The following is a 23,478-nucleotide window of genomic DNA, read 5'->3' on the forward strand; positions in this document are numbered from 1 at the left end:
CTCCTGGACTTCAGACTATACTACAAAGCTACAGTAATCAAGACAGTATGGTACTGGCACAAAAACCGAAATATAGATCAATGGAACAGGATAGAAAGCCCAGAGATAAACCCATGCACATATGGTCACCTTATTTTTGATAAAGGACGCAAGAATATACAATGGAGAAAAGACAGCCTCTTCAATAAGTGGTGCTGGGAAAACTGGACAACTCCTTGTAAAAGAATGAAATTAGAACACTCCCTAACACCATACACAAAAATAAACTCAAAATGGATTAAAGACATAAATATAAGCCCAGACACTATTAAACTCTTAGAGGAAAACATAGGCAGAACACCCTATGACATAAATCACAGCAAGATCCTTTTTGACCCACCTCCTAGAGAAATGGAAATAAAAACAAAAATAAACAAATGGGACCTAATGAAACTTAAAAGCTTTTGCACAGCAAAGGAAACCATAAACAAGACCAAAAGACAACGGTCAGAATGGGAGAAAATATTTGCAAGTGAAGCAACTGACAAAGGATTAATCTCCAAAATTTACAAGTAGCTCATGCAGCTCAATATCCAAAAAGCAAACAACCCAATCCAAAAATGGGCAGAAGACCTAAATAGACATTTCTCCAAAGAAGATATACAGATTGCCAACAGACACATGAAAGAATGCTCAACATCACTAATCATTAGAGAAATGCAAATCAAAACTACAATGAGATATCACCTCACACCATTCAGAATGGCTATCATCAAAACATCTACAAACAGTAAATGCTGGAGAGTGTGTGGAGAAAAGGCAACCCTCTTGCACTGTTGGTGGGAATGTAAATTGATACTGCCACTATGGAGAACAGTATGGAGGTTCCTTAAAAAAGTAAAAATAGAACTACCATACCACCCAGCAATCCCATTCCTGGGCATATATGCTGAGAAACCCATAATTCAAAAAGGGTCATGTATCACAATGTTCTTTGCAGCTCTATTTACAATAGCCAGGATATAGAAGCAACCTAAGTGTCCATTGACAGATGAATGGATAAAGAAGATGTGGCACATATATACAGTGGAATATTACTCAGCCATAAAAAGAAACGAAATTGAGTTATTTGTAGTGAGGTGGATGGACCTAGAGTCTGTCATACAGAGTGAAGTAAGTCAGAAACAGAAAAACAAATACCGTGTGCTAACACATATATATGGAATCTAAAAGAAAAATGGTTATGAAGAACCTAGGGGCAGGACAGGAATAAACCTACAGACATAGATAATGGACTTGAGGACATGGAGAGGGGGAAGGGTAAGATGGGGCAAAGTGAGAGAGTGGCATGGACTTATACATACTACCAAATGTGAAATAGATAGCTAGTGGGAAGCAGCTGCATAGCACAGGGAGATCAGCTCAGTGCTTTGTGACCACCTAGAGGGGTGGGATAGGGAGGGTGGGTGGGAGGGAGGCGCAAGAGGGAAGACATATGGGGATATATGTAAATGTATAGCTGATTCACTATGTTATAAAGCAGAAACTAACACACCATTGTAAAGCAATTATACTCCAATAAAGATGTTAAAAAAATACATAAATAAAGTGAATTGCAAGCCATTGTTAGCACTGAATAGAGAAAAGACATTGGTTCCTTTCGGAGCAGTTGAAAAGCTCCCAGTGGTCCTACATAGCTCTGAGCACAAGCCATGCAGCAACTGGACATTTCATATGTAATGTCAGCTGAAGCTCCCTAGAGAGCGCTTGAGTCTCAGTACAGAGCCTTCAGTCCAAAATAATCTGACCAGTTAAAAATACATAAAACAGAGCCCCAAAAAAAGAGAGAGAAGAAAGAAAAGAACCAAACAAAAAAATACCCAGAGGCATATAAAAATGAGGTGGCTATACAGAGTAAAAACAGAGGGAAAATATGATTTTGACCCAGGCTTTGGTAACAATTTTCTATATGGCTTTAGCCAATAGCCAAAGGTGAATAAAAGGTCTATGACAGTTATCTGAGTTAATTCCACTGGAAAAACAATTCCTTCTTAATTTCTATGACTCTGAGGCAGGGGTTTCAGCTTGTTTTAGCCTCTAATAGTCTGGATATTGCTTTAGATCTATGAGATATTTTTTTTTTGTTTTAAAATGTTATTGTTTAGTAAAATCATGTTATTTGTAAAATGAAATGAAGCAATATAGGAAGATAAGGGATGAAAATAAAAATCCCTTGAAATTCTAACTGTAGTAGCTTTTAGGAATGGATTTCATGTGACAGCATGTTTTTTTCCTATTCAAATCTCCTTCATCCTTCAAAGTAGAGCTGTGGTTCTACCTCTTCTGAGAAACCCTCTGTGATTAGATTGCTTACCTGTCACCTGTCTTTGCTTTTGATTAAGTTCTAAAAAATAATGGAAACATTCTTCAGTTAGACATTCATTAGATATAATTTATTTTTATTTTCCCTAAAAGAATGTAAGCTGCTCAAGTCAGAACATATTTTTACCTCATTTACAGTATCTTATGTAGTAGTGATAATGCAGGAGACATTCAATAAGTCAATAATTTTTCACTGAAGAATCCTTGCATCCCTGGGATAAATCCCACTTGATCATGGTGTATGATCCTTTTAATGTGTTGTTGGATTCTCTTTGCTAGTATTTTGTTGAGGATTTTTGTATCTATATTCATCACTGATATTGGTCTTTAATTTTCTTTTTTTGTAGTATCTTTGGTTTTGGTATCAGGGTGATGGTGGCCTTACAGAATGAGTATGGGAGTGTTCCTTCCTCTGCAATTTTTTGGAAGAGTTTGAGAAAGATGGGTGTTAGCTCTTCTCTAAATGTTTGGTAGACTTCACCTGTGAAGCCATCTGGTCCTGGACTTTTGTTTGTTGGAAGATTTTTAATCACAGTTTCAATTTCATTACTTGTGATTGGCCTGTTCATATTTTCTATTTCTTCCTGGTTCCGTCTGGGAAGGTTTTACCTTTCTAAGAATTTGTCCATTTCTTCCAGGCTGTCCATTTTATTGGCACAGAGTTGCCTGTAGTAGTCTATTAGGATGCTTTGTATTTCTGCATGTCTGGTGTAACTTCTCCTTTTTCATTTCTAATTTTACTGATTTGAGTCCTCTCCCTCTGTTCCTTGATGAGTCTGACTAATGGTTTATCAATTTTGTATATCTTCTCAAAGAACCAGCTTTTAGTTTTATTGATCTTTGTTATTGTTTTCTTTGTTTCTGTTTCATTTATTTCTGCTCTGATCTTTATGATTTCTTTCCTTCTGCTAACTTTGGGTTTCGTTTGTTCTTCTTTCTGTAGTTCCTTTAGGTGTAAGGTTAGACTGTTTATCTGAGATTTTTCTTGTTTCTTGAGGTAGGCTTGTATTGCTATAAACTTCCCTCTTGGAACTGCTTTTGTTGCATCCCCTGGGTTTTGGATCATCGTGTTTTCATTGTCATTTGTCTCTAGGTATTTTTTGATTTCCTCTTTGATTTCTTCAGTGATCTCTTGGTTATTTAGTAGCATATTGTTTAGCCTCCATGTGTTTCTGTTTTCTACGTTTTCTCCCCTGTAATTGATTTCTAATCTCATAGCGTTGTGGTCAGAAAAGATGCTTGATATGATTTCAGTTTTCTTAAATTTACTGAGGCTTGATTTGTGACCCAAGATGTGATCTATCCTGGAGAATGTTCCATGCACACTTGAGAACAAAGTGTAATCAGCTGTTTTTGGAGAGAATGTCCTATAAATATCAATTAAATCTATATGGTCTATTGTGTCATTTAACACTTGTGTTTCCTTATTAATTTTCTGTTTGGATGATCTGTCGATTGGTGTAAGTGAGGTGCTAAAGTCTCCCACTATTATTGTTTTACCCTTGATTTCCTCTTTTATAGCTGTTAGCAGTTGCCTTATGTATTGAGGTGCTCCTATGTTGGGTGCATATATATTTATAATTGTTATATCTTCTTCTTGGATTGATCCCTTGATCATTATGTAGCATCCTTCCTTGTCTCTTGTAACATTCTTTATTTTAAAGTCTATTTTATCTGATATGAGTATTGTTACTCCAGCTTTCTTTTGATTTCCATTTGCATGGAATATCTTTTTCCATCCCCTCACTTTCAGTCTGTATGTGTCCTTAGATCTGAAGTGGGTCTCTTGTAGACAGCATATATATGGGTCTTGTTTTTGTATCCATTCATCAAGCTTGTGTCTTTTTGTTGAAGCATTTAATCCATTCACGTTTAAGGTAATTATCGATATGTATGTTCCTATTACCATTTTCTTAATTGTTATGGGTTTGTTTTTGTAGTTCCTTTTCTTCTCTTGTGTTTCCCACTTAGAGAAGTTCCTTTAGCATTTGTTGTAGAGCTGGTATTGTGGTCTGGAATTCTCTTAGCTTTTGCTTGTTTGTAAAGCTTTTGATTTCTCCATCGAATCTGAATGAGATCCTTGCCAGGTAGAGTAATCTTGGTTGTAAGTTCTTCCCTATCATCACTTTAAATATGTCATGCCACTCCCTTCTGGCTTGTAGAGTTTCTGCTGAGAAATCAGCAATTAACCTTATGGGAGTTCCCTTGTATGTTATTTGTCGTTTTCCCCTTGCTGCTTTCAATAATTTTTCTTTTTTAAAATTTTTTGCCTGTTTGATTACTATGTGTCTTGGTGTGTTTCTCCTTCAGTTTATCCTGTATGGGACTCTCTGCATCTCCTGGACTTGCATGGCTATTTCCTTTCCCATGTTAGGGAAGTTTTCGACTATAATCTGTTCAAATATTTTCTCAGGTCCTTTCTCTCTCCCTTCTCCTTCTGGGACCCCTATAATGAGAATGTTGTTGTGTTTAATGCTGTCCCAGAGGTCTCTTAGGCTGTCTTCATTTCTTTTCATTCTTTTTTCTTTATTCTGTTCCGCAGCCGTGAATTCCACCATTCTGTCTTCCAGGTCATTTATCCAGTCTTCTGCCACAGTTATTCTGCTATTGATCCCTTCTAGTGTATTTTTCATGTCAGTTATTGTATTGGTCATCTCTGTTTGTTTGTTCTTTAATTCTTCTAGGTGTTTGTTCTTTAATTCTTCTAGGTGTTTGTTCTTTAATTCTTCTAGGTCTTTGTTAAACACTTCTTGCATCTTCTCTTCTTTGCCTCCATTCTTTTTCTGAGGTCCTGGATCATCTTCACTATCATTATTCTGAATTCTTTTTCTGGAAGGTTGCCTATGTCCACTTCATTTAGTTGTTTTTCTAGGGTTTTATCTTGTTCCTTCATCTGGTACATAGCCCTCTGCCTTTTCATCTTGTCTATCTTTCTGTGAATGTGGTTTTTGTTCCACAGGCTGCAGGACTGTAGTTTTTCTTGCTTCTGCTGTCTGCCCTCTGGTGGATGAGGCTATCTAAGAGGCTTGATGGGAGGGACTGGTGGTGGGTAGAGCTGGCTGTTGCTCTGGTGGGCAGAGCTCAGTAAAACTTTAATCCTCTTGTCTGCTGATGGGTGGGGCTGGGTTCCCACCCTGTTGGTTGTTTGTCCTGAGGCGACCCAGCACTTGAGCCTACCTGGGCTCTTTGGTGGGGCTAATTGCAGACCCTGGGAGGGCCCACACCAAGGAGCACCTCCCAGAACTTCTGCTGCCAGTGTCCTCGTCCCCATGGTGAGCCACAGCCACCCCCGCCTCTGCAGGAGACCGTCCAACACTAGCAGGTAGGTCTGGTTCAGTCTCCTGTGGGGTCACTGCTCCTTCCCCTGGGTCCCGATGTGCACACTACTTTGTGTGTGCCCTCCAAGAGTGGAGTGTCTGTTTTCCCCAGTCCTGTCAAAGTCCTGAAATCAAATCCCACTATCCTTCAAAGTCTAATTCTCTAGGAATTCCTCCTCCCGTTGCCTGACCCCCATGTTGGGAAGCCTAATGTGGGGCTCAGAACCTTCACTCCAGTGGGTGGACTTCTGTGGTATAAGCATTCTCCAGTTTGTGAGTCACCCACCTAGCAGTTGTGGGATTTGATTTTATCGTGATTGCACCCCTCCTACCATCTCTTTGTGGCTTCTCCTTTGTCTTTGGATATAGGGTATCTTTTTTGGTGAGTTCCAGTGTCTTCCTGTCAATGATTGTTCAGCAGTTAGTTGTGATTCCGGTGCTCTCGCAAGAGGAAGTGAGAGCATGTCCTTCTCCATGTAGATTTTATTATAATGATCGTATAATGAGTTTGTGTTTACTATAGGTTATACGCCTCTCTGGTCTGGTCATGCGCAGCCCGGGGAGGTTCCCTCGTGTTACTGTGCCCCTCTTTGTCAGGATATGCTGCCCACCACACGGCCATAGTTTTGCCCGTTCTGGGTGGGGTCAGGGGAGAGTCCCCAGATGGTTGGGTGTGACTTGATTGCCTTTTCTTGTCTTTCTCACCACTGTCACCTCCTTGCTGCTAATGTCTGACTAACTACCTAACATTTCTACCTTAAGAATTTATAAGAGGAGGCAAAAAAATAGGAATCTGAATATTTTAATCAGGTTTGAGATTTCCTTGAGATTTGGTAGCAACTTCATCAGTTTATATTAACTGATGCACATTTTAAAACTATGTTTGGTTAAATAGGACAGAAGTCCTAAAACTTTTTGGTCTCTGAAAAATTATTCAGGACTCCAAAGAGTTTTTGTTTGGGTGGGTTATATCTATCAATAATTACCATATTAGAAATTAAAACTGAAAAAGTTTTAAAACACAGGATATAGAACCACAGGTTTCATTAATCGCGAAGCAATGACATCACATATCAAGCAGCCTCTGGAAAACGCCACTGTACACTAGTGAGAGAATGAGAGTGAAAAAAGCAAATAATGCCTTCATACAATGATGAAAATATTTTGACCTTGTGGACTTTTGGAAAGGATCTTGGGGACCCCAGTTTTCCCCAGACCACACTCAGAATTGCTGCTCTAGATGAACTAAACTCAACACATCTGTTCAAAACTAATCATGGTATTTGGAGGTTTATGAAACAAAAAGGAACTGAAGGCATGGGGTATGGTCAAAAGGGTTTTATGTTCTAGTGCTCCTGTAGTCAGTTGGTTAGACCTAGAGAATAAGAGTATCCACTTGAAGGCTGGATTCGTCCTCAAAAAGCTAGGCTTCAAGGCTAAAAGACCATCTAGTCGGTATTTCTCTATTGTGATCCAAAGAACCCCACATCAGAATCATTAAGGATTTAAACTGCAGATAACTGTACTTCACTACAGATCAGCTAAATCAGAATCTTAGAGGTGGAGCCTGCGAACCTGCTATTTTAATAAGATCCCCAGATCCTCCACTTTCAACTTTTAGAGACATGAATTGATAAGTGTGTTTATTTAGGGGAAAAAATCATCAGAAGAAAAGATCAGACTCTGGAGGGCCAGGCAATGGGAAAGTGTCTCTTCTAAGATTGCTAGAAGATAATGGAGGAATCTCACTCAGGCATTAAAGTTTCAACAGCTCTATAGTACTATCTGAACCAAAGTGATGAACCCTTCCAGAGGCACTGGGTCATTCTGCATATGGCCAAACCAGAGCAAGTGGAGATATGGGCTATTGCATATTTCAGGTGACCTATGAACTTATTTATATCTGTGGTTCCTATATTTTCTCTAAAGTAGCAAATCGTTCAGAGAATCAATAAATCAAATCTGCACTATCAGGAAACCAAGCAACCTTCTTGTTTTTTTTTTTTTTTTTTAAAGGCTTTTCATTCTAATCATCACAGGGGTTTTCAGTGATTCCTGCTGTGCAACACAAGATTCTGAAGTCCAATTAAATATATAGTCAAATACAAAAATGCAGACTCTTTATTCTAACACAGCTACTGCATTAAATACAACAATGGGTGAGATTTATGTAGCACCAATTGAAACGTTTAAAGCATTTTACACCATGGGTTTTTTCTTAATACTGTGGTTAATCCTCCCCACCTTAATGATTCAGGAGATGAAGAACGGCCTTACGGGTAGGCGAAATAGGTGGCTACCTACACAGTGATATTTAAAATGTGTCCCCAAATCTTCCTGCCCCTGAAATATAACCCATGGTTTTATTAACCTAACATATGTACAGTGATTTACAGATTGCAAAGTGATTCCATATAATTATCATATTTAATTTCCTCAACAGCCCTGAAATAGGTAAGAGGCATCATCATTCCCATTTTACATATAAGAAAACTGAGTCAAATATGCACAAGGAAAGGGATTATATTTTAATCTCTTAGTTTGTAACAGTCACTTTTCACACATGCTTTAATATAATTCTCTCTATAATCCTACTTCACGAATGAGGAGAATGAGGTTCAGAGAAGTTAAGCAACCTGCCCAAGGTCACAAAGCCAGTAAGTAGTAAAGCTGAGATTTGAACCCAGGTCTGTGTTCCTCTGATTCCAGAACCGAAGCCCTTCAAAAGTTGGCACATATGATTCATTCTTAATAAAGCTTGATAAAATGTTTTCAGCATGAATTTACACTGTCTTAATTATAAGCAAGAAGAAACTAATCTAAAATAGTTTTTGTTTTTTAAACTTAGTGCTCAAGAAATTAAGTATGCCTTCAATTCCCTTGCATGTGTGTGTGTGTGTGTCTAATTGTTATAAACTTATGGTTTAATGGGCTACTGTAAAACAACTTTTTTCATTAACTGTCCTCATTTTACTTATTAGTCCATGTTTATATCTTAATTTATAATATATATCCATGTGAACATAAAATACATTAATTTTGTTTTATTTTTTAATTAATATATTTTCCTAATTCAGAAAGGTATTCTCCAGAGTTATCATTAATAGCTCACTTGGACAACTCAGCTCTCCCCACCCCCACTTCACCCAACACACACACACACGATTAACTCTATGTTCTCCCACTTGCTCCAATACTGGAAGATGGATGAGCTAACCATGATTATAAGCTCAGTCCCACCTTAGTGACATAGAAATAGTCTGAGCAACCCTATACCTGCAGTTCAAAAACTCAAAATCAATTTAATTTTAATACTGGTCATACTGAGCACATATTAAAATTAATTCATTAGTAATGATCACTCAGTGCTGTCCTATGACTAAGTTCTTTTCTCTGTCACCAACCCTATTCGCTCCATGAGAGGACTTTTAGTCCTCATCCTCTTGCTGGACTGCCACCAAATGCCTAATCTTCAGTCACTTGCTACGTTCCTGCATGGGCAGGCTTTCTGAGATGCACTGCAATTTGTATGATTTCTTCATTGCAGAACTATATTAGGATGAATGTCAGTGAGTACATGCATTAAATAAACTAAACTCGGATCTGGTACACATCTGGATCACATCTGGATCATATGTTTTGATCTGAGCCACCTATGTGATTCACCTAGAACTATAGTCAGGAGGCCACGTGGTTGAATGGAAGAAATACGGGCTCTGATGTCAGATTGTCTGTGTCTCAACATTGTCTGCTGTTTACTAGCTGTGGGACCTTGGAAAAAACTACTTAAACTTCTCCCTGTCTTTATCTTCATCTATAAAATAGATATAATAATAGTAACGGCCTTAAAAGTTTGCTGTGAATATTAAATGAGAGGAAGTGTATTAAATATCTGGCATAGAGTAAGTAGTAAAAGAAAAAAAAATCTCAGTTTCCTTTTCCTTCTTCATTTTTCTCATCTGGCTTGCCCAGCTGTTACTTAATTTCTAGTTCTGACTCTCAGGAGATCAAGAAAAATTAGAGTGATCTGTTGAAGGAATTTCTGATAGCTTCTGATTTCTATAAGAAAATAATCTGTTTTGGAGTCATTGCCATAAATTACCTGTTTAAAACACTTTTTAAAAGTCTGGAGCAAAGAACTTGAGAAAAGCAATAGTAGTCTATTGATCTCCATACACATAGGTCCAACAGTGAGGCATGTGTTGTTAGTTGCTTTTGCCAGTACGGGTAGTGAAGTAACCACACTCTCACCTGTTCACCCTTGTCACTTACCACATAGAGTTTGCAGGACAGCTGGTGGCAGAGAGGACAGGAGTACTGCCTATAGTTGTGCAACTGAATATTTCTGTCTGGCCCATTCTGGGGTAGTACCATGCCTTCATTAATCTCATGCTTCTTAATACACTGAATTAAATAGCAACACACCCTTAAAAATATCTGGTCTATCTTCTAGAGGTACTTTTAGACATTCTAAACTGAGAGCTTTCCACAGGCATAGCTACATTACATTTTGAAAGCGAGTTAATGGATGAGATCTTTTGACAACTGTCTCCCCAGAGATCAGCATGACAATCTCTTCATCACCTTCTTATTAGCCTGATGGAAAGAGAGAAAATCATCCTTAAGTCTCTATCTCCTGGATTCTTTTTCTAGCAAAAAAGAAAGGATGTATTTTAAATGATACTTTGCCTGTTCTTACACATCTGCAAAATGTCTTTGAAAAACAACCAACAACATCATTTTGGCAGTACAACCACATTTTTAATGACCTCGTAATTGCTGGGCAAATGTAAATATATCTCTTTGCATGGTTCTCACTTAGCATTTCAATAAAGTCCTCAAAACCTTTTGAGAGATATGAGAGTGATATCTGGAGCTGTGTCATGAAATTAGAGGCCATGGGTAATGAAAGGCATTTATAGCTTAGCTACTTTCACAGCTAAGCTACTTTTTGGCAAATCCTCAACTTCCATTACTCATTTTTTCCTCCCCAAAACAGTTATTCAAAGAAACAACAACAAAAAGTATACACTTTATTACTTCATTTTCAGAGCTCAGTGGATAATTGAAGCAGCTAACAGCTTTGTGTCAAAAAGTAGGTTTTGAGATGATTCTAGTTTTATCTTTAACTATAAAATCTGAGTGCCTTCAAATATTCCCTGCTGGGTACAACTTTACTAGTTTTCTGGCTGATCTTGCTATCTCTAGAAGGTCCAATTGGCTCTTTAAACTTCTATTTCTGCCAAATATGAGCCCAGTTTGGATTAAAAATCTGAACGACAAAATTCCAAATTTTCCCCTTCATTCCTACCTCCATACCTGTTCTTTTTCTTCTTCTTTTTTTAAATTTATTTTTGGCTGCATTGGGTCTTAATTGCAGCACGCGGGATCTTTGGTTTCGGCACGCAGGCTTCTCTCTAGTTGTGGGCTCTGTAGTTGCGGCACGTGGGCTTAGTTGCCCCACAACATCGGGGATCTTAGTTCCCCAACCAGGGATTGAACCACGTTCCCTGCATTGGAAGGTGGATTCTCAACCAATAGACCACCAGGGAAGTCCCCTTCATACTTGTTCTTGATATGGAATATTGCACCCACCCTTCAAAACACAACTCAAGCCCCAACCCCACATGAAATATTTCACAACTACTTTTGCCTAAAATTATAGCTTCTTCTTCTGAATTTCCGTTGTGGAAAATGACAGCTAATAGTCTGTGTCTATTCTTTCTTACTGCATTCTTCTTTTATAGATGTTTTTCTCTCCCCCCAGAAAGTTTGAATATTCCTTGAAGTCACTACCAGTTGCATATTTAACTTTTGTGGTATAATCCACACTAAACCAAACAGTGAATGCATGCAGTAGGTATTCAACAAACATTCATTGCACAAAAGCAAACAAGTTGCAAGGCAAAATCTGAGCTAGAATCCATAAATTTATAATACCTATTATGGTTTTGGAAAATTCTAAGGTGCCATTGGCTTTGTCACTCTGCCCAGCTATTTGCTGTCTATATTACATTTCACTCTCACGTAATCCAATTAAGGCGATACTTTACTAAATAGGCATTTCTAGCTAAAAACAGCCAATTATTGCAATAGTTTGATAGTCATAAAAGGGTTTCCTGGGGATTCCTTGCCATTATTCAGAAAAAAATGCAAGCTCTCAAATATAAACTATGTAAATACGACTTACCAACTATTAGCAGGCATTAACCCAAGTTTCATTATTCCCTCTGATATGGCAAGTGTTAAAAGGGCTTTAAGGCTCTACCACAATTACATTGCTAATAATAACTTTTCTTTTACATAAGGACAAGGAAATAATAAACTAAAGAAAAATAGTAACTGAAGCTGGAGAATCAAGATATTTCTTAACAGTGAGCCATGCTAGGCAAGGGGACAGATTCCTCTGGGAGAAGTTTTGGAAACATGCCGCTTTCATCTTTCAATGAGATAAAGAAAACTCGATAGTGTATAGAGAGGGACAAGGCACCCTGGCAGGAAGATGTGGACTTAGAGACCCAAAAGGTCATTTCTATTATGAGTCTGTTGCTTCACAGCAGTGACCATTCCTTTGCATTAGTATCTTGTACCTACCCACTGCACACACGCATGCCCGTGCACACACATTCCACATATAAGTTGAAATATATATATATATATATATATATATATATATATATATATATAGCTGTTGAAATGTTGAAATGTAACAGCATATACAGCATATTCTGATATTGGGAATAAAGAAAGTTATTTTAAGGTCTTTGAAGTCTAGTCTGAACAGCACAAATCTTAGGTGAATTTAAGGAAGTGGGCCAAGTTTTTGGCTTTATCCTAGAGCAAGATTAGTAATCTTAGATCAGGGGATGGCCGTCGTAATTTCAGAGCAATTAATCTGTAGATCGTTGGCAGAAAATAAAAGCTGAGGAAGTATACTTGCTTAAGGTAGGGAGGGGGAAGAAATTTAGGCTGGAAGAACAGAAAGTGCCTTATGCAAAAAGTTACCAGGCAAAATCTGAGCTAATATTTGTAAATTGATGTTATCTCCTATGCCTTTTATTTCCCCTCTCACTTGCAGGGAAGTTTCCAGAGCTCTATTCTGGGAAATATGTGTGTACACACACACACACACACACACACACACACACATACACCATACTGAGCCAATAAACTAGAAGGTAGGATGAAGGGAAGAATTGCAAATTGAGGGGCTAAAAAGTAAAAGCCAATATGCTTCTTAGAGGGACTTTTTTTATAGTGCTATTCTTGTTTCATCTTCACAAGTGAGACTCAGATTGCAAAGCAATTTAACCCCCCAAACTCTGTTCTCCACCAAGTTAATAGTATGCACCCCCTAAACTGGAAGTTTAAATTACAAGATTAGGCATGGTACTCTGCTCAATGTTTGTAATTCCACCCTGGAAGAGGAGATTTGACAACTACCTTTTCTAAATAAAACTTCAGAAATAACTCTTAACAAAAGACCCTGCCACCATGATTCTTCTAAAATCGTCTTGATGATTTGTCTTTCTAATTGGACTGCAACAGGCTTAATGTAGCGAATGCCTTTAAGTTCATCTACTACTGTGCAAAAAGGAATCATACATTTAGCTTCAGAGGAGTGTCACAGATTTATCCACTCCTCCTCCTCCTGGCTCCTTTTCTCCCTCCCTTCCCTAGCAACTGGTAACCTCATAAAGAGGACTCCAAATCTAGAAAGAAGCAGTTGGTCCCTGGCTTCATTCGACCTGCCAAGCTGCTCTAAAGAACAAGCACCAGTCATTTCTCCAGACTGAGTTGGCTTGGCGTGGGCGTTCAGCTGGTTTTCTCCATCACCTAAAGAAGGCTTTGCTGATCAAATTTCTCCATGGCGTGTATTGAAAATGTGTAAGTACAAAACTGTGTGCAACTGTTTAAGTTGAAGGCAAAAGGCAATTTGAATTGTTTTCCTGTGTGAGTGCAACACGGACAATAGGGAGGGGTGGGTTGCGAAGGATGCGAAGGGGATCACAGACAAAAGCGTGAAGGACATAAATTCAGGTACTAAGAATACTGGAGTCTTAAATGTAATTTTGAAGTTGCAAATCCTTAGTCTAAATTGCGGGGTTTAAATATGAGGAAATTCTTACTCTAGGGTGTGGTATGGGTTGAATGAAAGAAAATTTTAACAAAAGTTGGTGTAAATGTTGAATGATGCTTCATGAAAGAGAAACAAACTGGAGTGTTTGTTAGCATAACTAACCTTTCTTCGACTTCTGTGGAGAAAAAAAAAAAAAAAAAAAAGTTTTCCCTCATAAGGCTTTCCAGAGCACTGCTACCAGAATCTAAATGATGGGTTTAGTGGATCATAGATCCTCCTGGGACTGAAAGAGCTGGTGTTTCCTCTGTTTATCTAGCGTGCCTGGGCACTGCGGCTTTTTTTTTTTTTTTTCATATTTATTTTTGGCTGTGTTGGGTCTTCGTTTCTGTGCGAGGGCTTTCTCCAGTTGCGGCAAGTGGGGGCCACTCTTCATCGCGGTGCGCGGGCCTCTCACTGTCGCGGCCTCTCTTGTTGCGGAGCGCAGGCTCAGTAGTTGTGGCTCACGGGCCTAGTTGCTTCGCGGCATGTGGGATCTTACCAGACCAGGGCTCGAACCCGTGTCCCCTGCATTGGCAGGCAGATTCTCAACCGCTGCGCCACCAGGGAAGCCCCGCACTGCGGCTTTTAAGGAAGCTCCCTGAGTCTTCTAGGCTGCCTTGTTGCCTTGAGGAGGTGGGACTGTGGGGAACGGGGTGGAGCCACAGGTCAGCCATAAAGGGAAACGACGAAGCCTGATGCTGAAGAGGCCGCCTGGTGAAGGGCAAGTGAATCGAAGAAGTGTTTGCTGACTACACCTGGGAGGAGATCGGGCTCTCCCTTTTCCCACCGTGTATTCCAGAGAATTCGATCAATCACATATTTCAGATATTTTCTGGTCACCGCATTTTCATTTTTATTAACCTATTTATTTCTGTTTTGGCAAGCCTTGGAGGGCACGCCCCTTCACCCACAGCAGTAGCTGCCGACGAACACGGGAACCCGGAGCTGCGCCCCGGCGTGTCCCTCCCGTGTCCGAGTTCCATGCAGAAGGATGATGCGGAGTCCTGGGGCCTCCCTCGCGTCCCCCTGAGACCTCCCTTCAATGTACTGACCGATCTGGCAAGAGAGCAACTGGAGCGTCCCTCAGAGAGAACAGGATCCTGCATTCCTGTCGACGGTTCGAGAGCTCTCAAACCCCCCTATGGGCCACCACCTGCTGTTGCGGAAGAGTCCCTAGCAACAGCAGAAGTAAATAGCTGTGAGGGGCTGGCAGGCCGGAGGCAGAGGGGACAGGATGCTATTAATGTGGCCCGGGAATTCCCTGGCGGCCCTCCCGCACTGATGGTGGGGGGGACGAGGGTCAGCAACGGGGGCACTGAGAGAGGTGGCAGTAATGCAAGGTTATATGTGGCTTTGCCAAGGGGTCAAGGATTCTTTCCATCCAGGGGCTCTCCAGTAAGAGGCCCGCCACCTATCCCCACCCTTAGATCAGGGATAATGATGGAGGTGCCTCCAGGAAGTACGAGAGTGACCTGCAAGGAAAGGTTGGCTCATGTTTCCTTCCCACTGGGAGGCCCGCGGCACCCCGTGGAGAACTGGCCAAGGCCTATGCCCTTGTCGTCCAGCACTGCAGGTTTACCTTCTTGCGCTACTGCCCATTGCTTCATTCCTCCTCGACCTCCAAGTTTCAATCCGTTTCTCGCTATGCCTATGGCTTTTGCTCCTCCCCCGATATTTGGTCCTCCACTGCCTTCCTATTTTGCCAATTTCCCTTCCTGGGGAATGCCGGCTCCTGCATCCTCAAACAGAGAGAACAACTGATGGCAAAAAAAGGAAGGAGGGGGAAAAAAACGGTTGGGAAAAGAGGTGAAAGTTACTCATTTATGTTTTTATATTTGAAACCCCCTACCCTCTTGCAGCCTGTTTAGCACTAATGTGCCTTACGTACTTGGAAATTCAATAAAGGTTCTAAACTTTGAAATATTGTGAATTATTTTTTAAAATGCCACTCTGGGAGCTGAAGCCTTGGATTTTGTTTTCTACTTTTAAGGAAATGAAAGCAGTAATGTGCCAGTGTTTTGTAAGTAGCTTAGTTGAATCCCTACTAATGGCTTGCAGCTGTGACCGTGGGGAGGAGGCACTGGGTTCTTGTTAGACTTGGAGAGTCCGGGGTGGGGAATTCCTACCTACCTAAGGTTATGGGGGTTGCTCAGTGCAGGATGGGTGAATGAAGATAGGGTCCAGAAGGTACACCCAAGTCCAGATAATAGAGAAAAATGCCCAAACACTAAAAGTAGCCAGATGAGACTGAGGTGAGAGTAACAGAGCCAACATTTCACAGCCAGTTAGAGGCAGAACCAGGCTGAAAAGTTAAGAAAGAAAAGGGGCAGGGGAGATGGGAGGGTTCTACACCATTGCTTTGTCTTTGTACCTCTGAGTACACATGTAGATATTGTTTTCTGTAAATAACTTTTTTTTTTTCTCCATTCTCTACAGTTTGTTCAAAGAGTAAAGTCCAAAGTCAAATCTGGTCTTGTTAACCTAGTAATAACTTTGCCTTACCTAGGAATACTCCTTATAATTTTTATAAACAAAAGGGTTTTGACTCTAAATGCAGTTTTAAGTATTGTTTTCAATTTAAATAAAAGTCATTTGAAGTTCACACTACAACTAGTGTTTGTCTCTCAGCATTTCGCTGTTGCTAAGTACATGGTATAGATAGGGCTGGCTTAATAGAAGTCCGGGGACAAGATGGAACCGGGCTGAATCCTTCACCCATTCTCGAAACAAAGGGTATTATATACTCAGAACTTTTAAAGGCAAATGAAAACATTTCACTCATGTGGAATTATTTTCTCTGACACTGCTATGTTTGTACTCTTCATAAGTGCTACAGCAGCCCATTATCATGATGGCTCTGAGAGATTATCAAAAGCCCAGATGGGAGCTTTTTCAAATTCTAGTGACAAAGATATGGGCACAGCATGCAGGGTGGAAAGATGGCCATTCTGACCACTATACAACTTCATTCACACAGTGGTCCTAAAACACACCGACACTGTCTATGAAGAACCACTAAATTAGAAATATCTTTAGAGGATGATTCTTCCAATGAGCGTTTTTCATGCACAGAGCTGATGATGTAGGTGATGTAAGCAGTCAGTTAATGGTTGACAAAACCTACAGATCCAAAAGGCACCTAGCCTATAAGCAAAACCATTCGTGTGTTTTTAGCACCAATCGTGGGTTCTTCACTACTTTGGGAAAAAAAGACACATGGATCCATGAAGTTTCTTTTTCTCCATTTGATTCAGAATAGATTGTTCTAAATTTACAGGTGATAGTGCAAGGAGCACTGGATAAAAGGAGCATCTGGATGGAGCTTGCTAAGATTCCCCTCACTCTGTCCTGAAGCTGGCGCAATTCCATCAATTCACCGTGGTGGGTTGAGCAGAAGCATTCAGCAAATCATTTGACAGCTGCTCACTATGAGGTAGCTTAGTCCCAGCGTCCCAAACACTTACTGAATTTTCAGCCTTAATGAACAGAGGAGTTGGGCATGCTTATAGTCATCAAAAATATCTTTTGAGCCAGATGTTAAAAGATATTTTGACAAGAAATCAAGTTGTTGTGTCAACGGCAGTGCTGCATCTCTGGGGAGTTGCCAAAAGGTGTGGTCAGTGACAGCAGAACAGGATACGTTTTCCTTCTCAAAGGAAGTAGCTCCGATAAGCACTCAGAAAGACTTTACTCACAATTGCAGCAATCCATGACAAATTTACTGTAACAAGAAAGTGCCACCAACACAAGCTGCTCTTTTTAAACCCTCTGTTCTCTTTCCTAATACCCTCTGCATGTTATTTTCTATGCCATTTCAAAACACTGAGCACCTACAGTATGCAACAAAAAATAACTATTAACAAACTGAGGCGTTGAAGTTTCCTTTATACCTCTGTGGTGTAGGATAAATACATTTTCTTTAGTTTATGCTGAGCTCTGTGCCTATATAACAGGTTTCAGTAAACACAAGTATCAAATAAGCCTGGAATCCTGTTGTTAAATGCAAGTGAAATGCAAATATTTTTGTTTATTCACAGCTTCCGTATAGAAATACTGTATTATCTTATCATAGGTGCCACCATCCTCAATGACAGCAAAACACCCATTTTAAACACATGATTTGGGGCTTCCCTGGTGGCGCAGTGGTTAAGAATCCGCCTACCAATGCAGGGGACACAGCTTCGTCCCTGGCCCGGGAAGATCCCACATGCCACGGAGCAACTAAGCCCGTGTGCCACAACTACTGAGCCTGAGCTTTAGAGCCCACAAGCCACAACAACTGAGCCTGCGTGCTGCAACTACTGAAGCCCACGTGCCTAGAGCCTGTGCTCCGCAGCAAGAGAAGCCACCGCAATGAGAAGCCCGTGCACCGCAGGAAGAGTAGCCCCCGCTCGCCGCAACTAGAGAAAGCCCACGTGTAGAAACGAAGACCCAACGCAGCCAAAATAAATAAAGAAATAAAAGAAGTAAAGAAGTAGAAAAAAATGTTTAAAAAACACATGATTTGCCTTAAAATAGCTAATTTTAAATTATTCTGGTGCAATATGAGCTAATATTAATCCTACACCAAAATATCCTATTCATTTTGGAAAGTGCACATAATACAATATATTCAACACTCTTGAACATATATGTTTTCCCTTTCTTTTCTGTGGCTTAAATAGCTCCTAACCTCAAGAGGGAAAGAAAAACATCAACAAAGTAGCCCTTTCTCCTGATAGTAATGGGAATGGGTTAAGTATTTCCTGTTCTAAGTTATAATCATTGCTACAAGATGATTCATGTTGTACTGTTTATTATTTATAGTTCTCATTATATTCTTTGTCACAAGACTGTAGCATTAGAATTTTAATGTCCTATATATTCTCTAGAAGATAATAATAAACTGTACAACTTTGACCTTTTCTATGTCCCTAAGTATGATTAATTAGCCATTTCTATTTTCCACTGTTTACAACTTCTGTAGCCTGATTGGGAGAGGTACACATGTAGCCAATCAAACTGTAGAATACTGAAAATGTTAAAGTTCAAATTATAAAATTTTTAAAGTCTTTCATAAACCAGAATGACATTAAAATTACACGTTATTCTTCTGAGAATTATTATAACAAACATAAAATAGGACCAAAAATTTATTTTCACTGGAGTCTTAAGGTTGAGATCATGGTGCTATCTTCATCTACTATGGAACAAGTGGTTTATTGCATGGCTGTCACTAAATAACTAAGTAATAAAAAATATATATACACACATACATATATGTATGGAGAAAGATATCCTTCCATAACTATTACATTGTACTGTAACAATGGCATTGAATTATCAAGTGCTATTGAGAGATGTTGATTTTTAAAGGACCTAATACTGAACTACGTGAAATGACTCTATTTCAAGATCAGTGGGCCAAAACCAGAGATAAAAGAAATTTTACACAGATCAAGAACACTATGTCATGTCATAGGTTAATTCCATAGCTATCACAAAACGTTGCATGTCTTCTTTATAATGAGCTGGATTGAGTGATATTCCCACAGAAAGAGCAAGTGATGAGACTAAATTAAGTGAAAGAACCCATCTGTTTCTCTGTGATGATGTTCATTTTTTCTTATAATAATGGAAATGTATAGCATTTATCAAATCAAGTCTAGATTTGAGAAGTCAGAAAAATTGTGATTCATCATGCAGTCATTTTCTTAAGTGCTTGAGAAGGTGCTACTCTTGCCAAAGACTAATTAAATATATATGCTTTCTCACCCACCATTGGGAACTAACTGCCATTCAGAAAATCTTTCTCAGCATCCCAATTTCTCAAAGAAACTATCTGTGGAACTTGTTTTCATGAAGTGACTCTACCATTGCTGTTTTGAGAATGGACTAGTATCCCGAAATACTTTATGGAGGTAAACTGACCACATTTTTCCCAACTCTGAAAATCTCTTTCCCCAAGTAAAATAAGACTGTAAAGCACACAACTCCATCATTCCTATCATAAAGGGCTTTGTCTATCTAATAGTGTTTAATTATATAATTTATTGAGAAATATACATTTATAACTGACTTCATCTAACACCCTGATTGTAAAAGCTTTGACTCAGAGGCAAAGCAACACAGGGAATATGGAGGTTGATGGATGGTGCTCGTGCATGTGAGAAAGAGAAAAACAGATGGAGAAAGACAGAGGATTAAAAATAGAGAGGGGCAGCGCCACTGTCAGTTGAGAAGAGATGAGATGAAGTGCTGTAGAAGAGGAAGCAGCTTCATAGTGGAAGTACTGTGGGAAGAGTAATACATTTGGATATGGGAGAATATAATCCAGAGAAGACCGAAAGGGGCAGTTTGGAAAGAAGGAAGTTACAGGGATTGAGTGTTTCATGAAAGAAAGGGCTCTGTGTAGGAGCCACACATTTGAGAGGGTGGGATGAGGTGATTAGAGAAACACTATCCAGCCTTCCTAAAAATGAATCTATCTCCACTGCTTCATTCCTTCCTATAAATATCATCTCTCTTCAGATAGCAGCCAATCTCATATTGCCTATGTGAAACTGGAAGCCCTTTCTGGTTTAGGTTTCATCAATCCCCCAAACTGGCCTTGACAAGCAGACTCACCATCATCAAGGTTACTTTATTAGTGAAGTGGGTGTGCAATGAATTAGACTCACAAAAAAGCATTCTCTCTTCAAGTTCTCAAGTATATCAGACCCTAAACTTGTTTTTCTTTTTAATTTTAAACTCCAATCTTTTTTTCCCCTAGCGAGGTACACTGATTATTTTCTAATTTTGCCTTTTCACCCCTCCTATTAAACCATAATTTTCTGAGGTGGGGTTGCTAGCTTTATTAATTACACTTCATCCAGAACCCAAGCAATCTATTATTTTTCCCAGGGGGCATATTTATACCTCCTCTAGGTATAAAATCCTTACACGTTCTGTTAATGCTCACTGGCACTCAATAGCTATTAGCAATATACAGCAAATGTACTGAAGATACTATTTAATGCCCTAACTAAAAAGTTGATTATCCATAAATAAAATAATTTAAAAACATCTTGTATTAGTAATAAGTCACAACTGGAGGAAAATAATCAAATATAAATAACGTTTCATAGTTTAAAACTATCTATGAGATAGTCTTACAAAGACTATCAGTAAAATCACAGATGATCCCAAATTTAACAGAATGATATGGCTTTAAAAACGATCTCTTCAGAATTTATATAAACTTTATTGCTTCAGTGCTAGGCATTTTCACAAACCAATTGCAATGTATGTACATCTCAAATTGTCCAACTTTATGATTAATTAACACTGCTAACATCACCAGTCAAATGAATCCATGCACATATCACTTCAAAACAGTGTAAAAGCTCATTTCTCCTTTAGGCATTTGATATGAAGTGAAGTTATATAAGAAAAATGCCAATTCCAATGTCTAAATGTTATCCTCTCTATTTAACTTGATGCTGTTATCCTTTTAGCATAGCCAGCAGTGGAGCCTACAAAGGTCAGTCAACCCTTAATTGGGAAACTAGTAAGAGGCCTTAGGTCTTGGGTCTTAGGCTCATTTAGTCAAAACAAACAAGCAAAAATTCAAACATGACAGAGTGTAAAACACAGAATCCATGGGCTTGAAGATTAAAGTTATTCAACGTGCGTCTATTGAATGCATACTATATGAGTAGCTCTACATTGGGTGCTATAGAAAATAAAAACCAAGCAGACACCTGTGGAAGTGACTGATTACTAAGAAAACACTTGTTTTCCTTCAGTGATAGAAAACATACACTTATAGTAGAATGAGTTCTCATGTGCTCATGTGTATTTAGAATTTCCATGTCTTCTGTTGGTCTGATAGGTTCTCAATTTACAGGTGGAGAAACTGAGAGTCAAGAGATTTAGTGATTTGACCAAGAACAAAATGTGACTTTGTGGCAGAGTCAGAATCCTCTTGTTATTCCATACTTCAAAATGTGTTTCAAATGTATTAAAGATATAAATGAAAATAAGAAAATTAAAATGGCCATAAATTCTAGAAGAAAATATAAGTGAAATAAATGAATATTTATGTAATCATGATCTTTCTTCTCATGACAATAAAGTCAAAAATCATAACAGAACACACTACAATATTGAGATCTCTGTGTCAAAATTATCATAAACAGACTTTAAAAGCAAATGAAAAGCTTGGAGAAATTTTGCAGGATATCTAGAAAAAGGTTTAAATGTTATTAACAAATACAAAATTTGTGAGCCAATAGAAAAATTGTATATCCTCATATAAAATGAATAAGTGACATTAACAGGTAGTTTACAAAAGAAAAAAAGAAAAATGGCTAATAAACACGTAAAATAGTTTATAAGTATAAATTAAAATAAATACATTTTTATCTCTCATAATTGGCAAAGTTTTTTTCACATAATTATATCCATTGCTGGGGAGGGTTTGGGCCTATGGGTGCTCTCACACACTAGTTATGGGAGCATAAGTAGGAGAACATTTAGTGAGAGCATGTTACAATATTAAACAAATTCCTTAAAATTGTAGTGTTCTTTGATCCAAGAATCCCACATATTGGACTTTAGCCTAAGGAAATAATCATGGATATTGGATAAATTTTTAGCTACAACCAGGCTCATCTCATCATTATAACAGCAAAAACTTAGAAATAAACTAAACTTTTCAAAATAGACAACTGTCCAATTAAATTGTGGTCCCTTCAGATGACAGAATATAATGCCACCGTCAGAGCAATAACAGAGAACTATAATTTTTAAAATGAAAACTTATATGCATTTAAAGTGAAAACAATTTCAAAAGTATGTGCCAGTACGATCAGTTTTCTTCTCTTTGCTTATCTATATTTTTGCATTTTTATAATAAACATTTTTACTCTTGTAGTGAAATTTAGGAGTTGTGATAAAAAGGAGATCATATATGATTTCTAAGGTCTCTTTCAGCTCTACATTTCAACGAAACAATTATATAATATAATAGAAAACAGAATGGTATATTCTGTAATCATAATTTGAAATAAATGAGTACTCAGAGAAAGTGAGAAAAAAATCAAGAGTGATGGGAGTAGTTATAGAGGTTTATGTCAAAGAGTTTAAGACAAACTCTGGAGCACTGTACCTTTGCAACATATGGTTTCTTGATCCTTTGTGAAATGAGGCCCTACTTTAGTGGTGTTAGCCAAGATCTGATACTTGGCTGTACGCTTGTTTTCACGAGACATTGAGCGTCAGTGAGTTGCAGGGGGGTCTATGCAAAGAGGGGCTAGGAATCAGGAGGCTGAACCAAAAATGGGATCTGGAGTATATAGCAGGTTTAGGCAGGCAGGGGGTCAAATCCGGACAGGTCTGCTGAAGCAGCATGGTGCACGTAGGTATAAGTTCAGTTTAACAACCCTTTCATTTTGCCATCCTTTCTAATTTCAAAGTTCTTGATTTCCCATTGAACTACAATGATCCTAGTTTTAATTCCAGCAGCCTGGACCAGCACGTGTTAACTGTAGCCAGAAAAATGTCAGAAGCATGTAGGTGAGTCACGCTTCTGATCTAGGCAGGAACAAAGGTCCTCGGATTATCACAATATCTGGCTCAGTGTCTTGCCCTTCTACACTGTTTCCTGTTGAACGTGAGCAATTTAAAAATTGGAAGTTAAGACAAGCACGGATGACTTAA

General features: G+C 38.8%; 1 protein-coding gene across 1 annotated transcript; it reads left to right on the top strand.

The window, feature by feature from the left end:
* The first annotated feature begins 13,421 nt into the window (after positions 1–13,421).
* PRR32 (proline rich 32) lies at positions 13,422–15,683 on the top strand. Its single transcript, XM_007182089.2, has 2 exons — positions 13,422–13,565; positions 14,682–15,683. The coding sequence occupies exons 1-2, from the start codon at positions 13,546–13,548 to the stop codon at positions 15,556–15,558; spliced, it is 897 nt and encodes a 298-aa protein (XP_007182151.2). The 5' UTR covers positions 13,422–13,545; the 3' UTR covers positions 15,559–15,683.
* The last annotated feature ends 7,795 nt before the right edge of the window (positions 15,684–23,478 follow it).

The sequence above is a fragment of the Balaenoptera acutorostrata genome, chromosome X, assembly GCF_949987535.1.
Source record: "Balaenoptera acutorostrata chromosome X, mBalAcu1.1, whole genome shotgun sequence".
Taxonomy (NCBI): Eukaryota; Metazoa; Chordata; class Mammalia; order Artiodactyla; family Balaenopteridae; genus Balaenoptera; species Balaenoptera acutorostrata.

Coding starts and splice junctions, on each gene's coding strand:
- PRR32 (XM_007182089.2), top strand. CDS start 13,546: ATGGCGTGTATTGAAAATGT. Junction 13,566..14,681: donor ATGGCGTGTATTGAAAATGT/GTAAGTACAAAA, acceptor TGTTTTGGCAAG/CCTTGGAGGGCACGCCCCTT.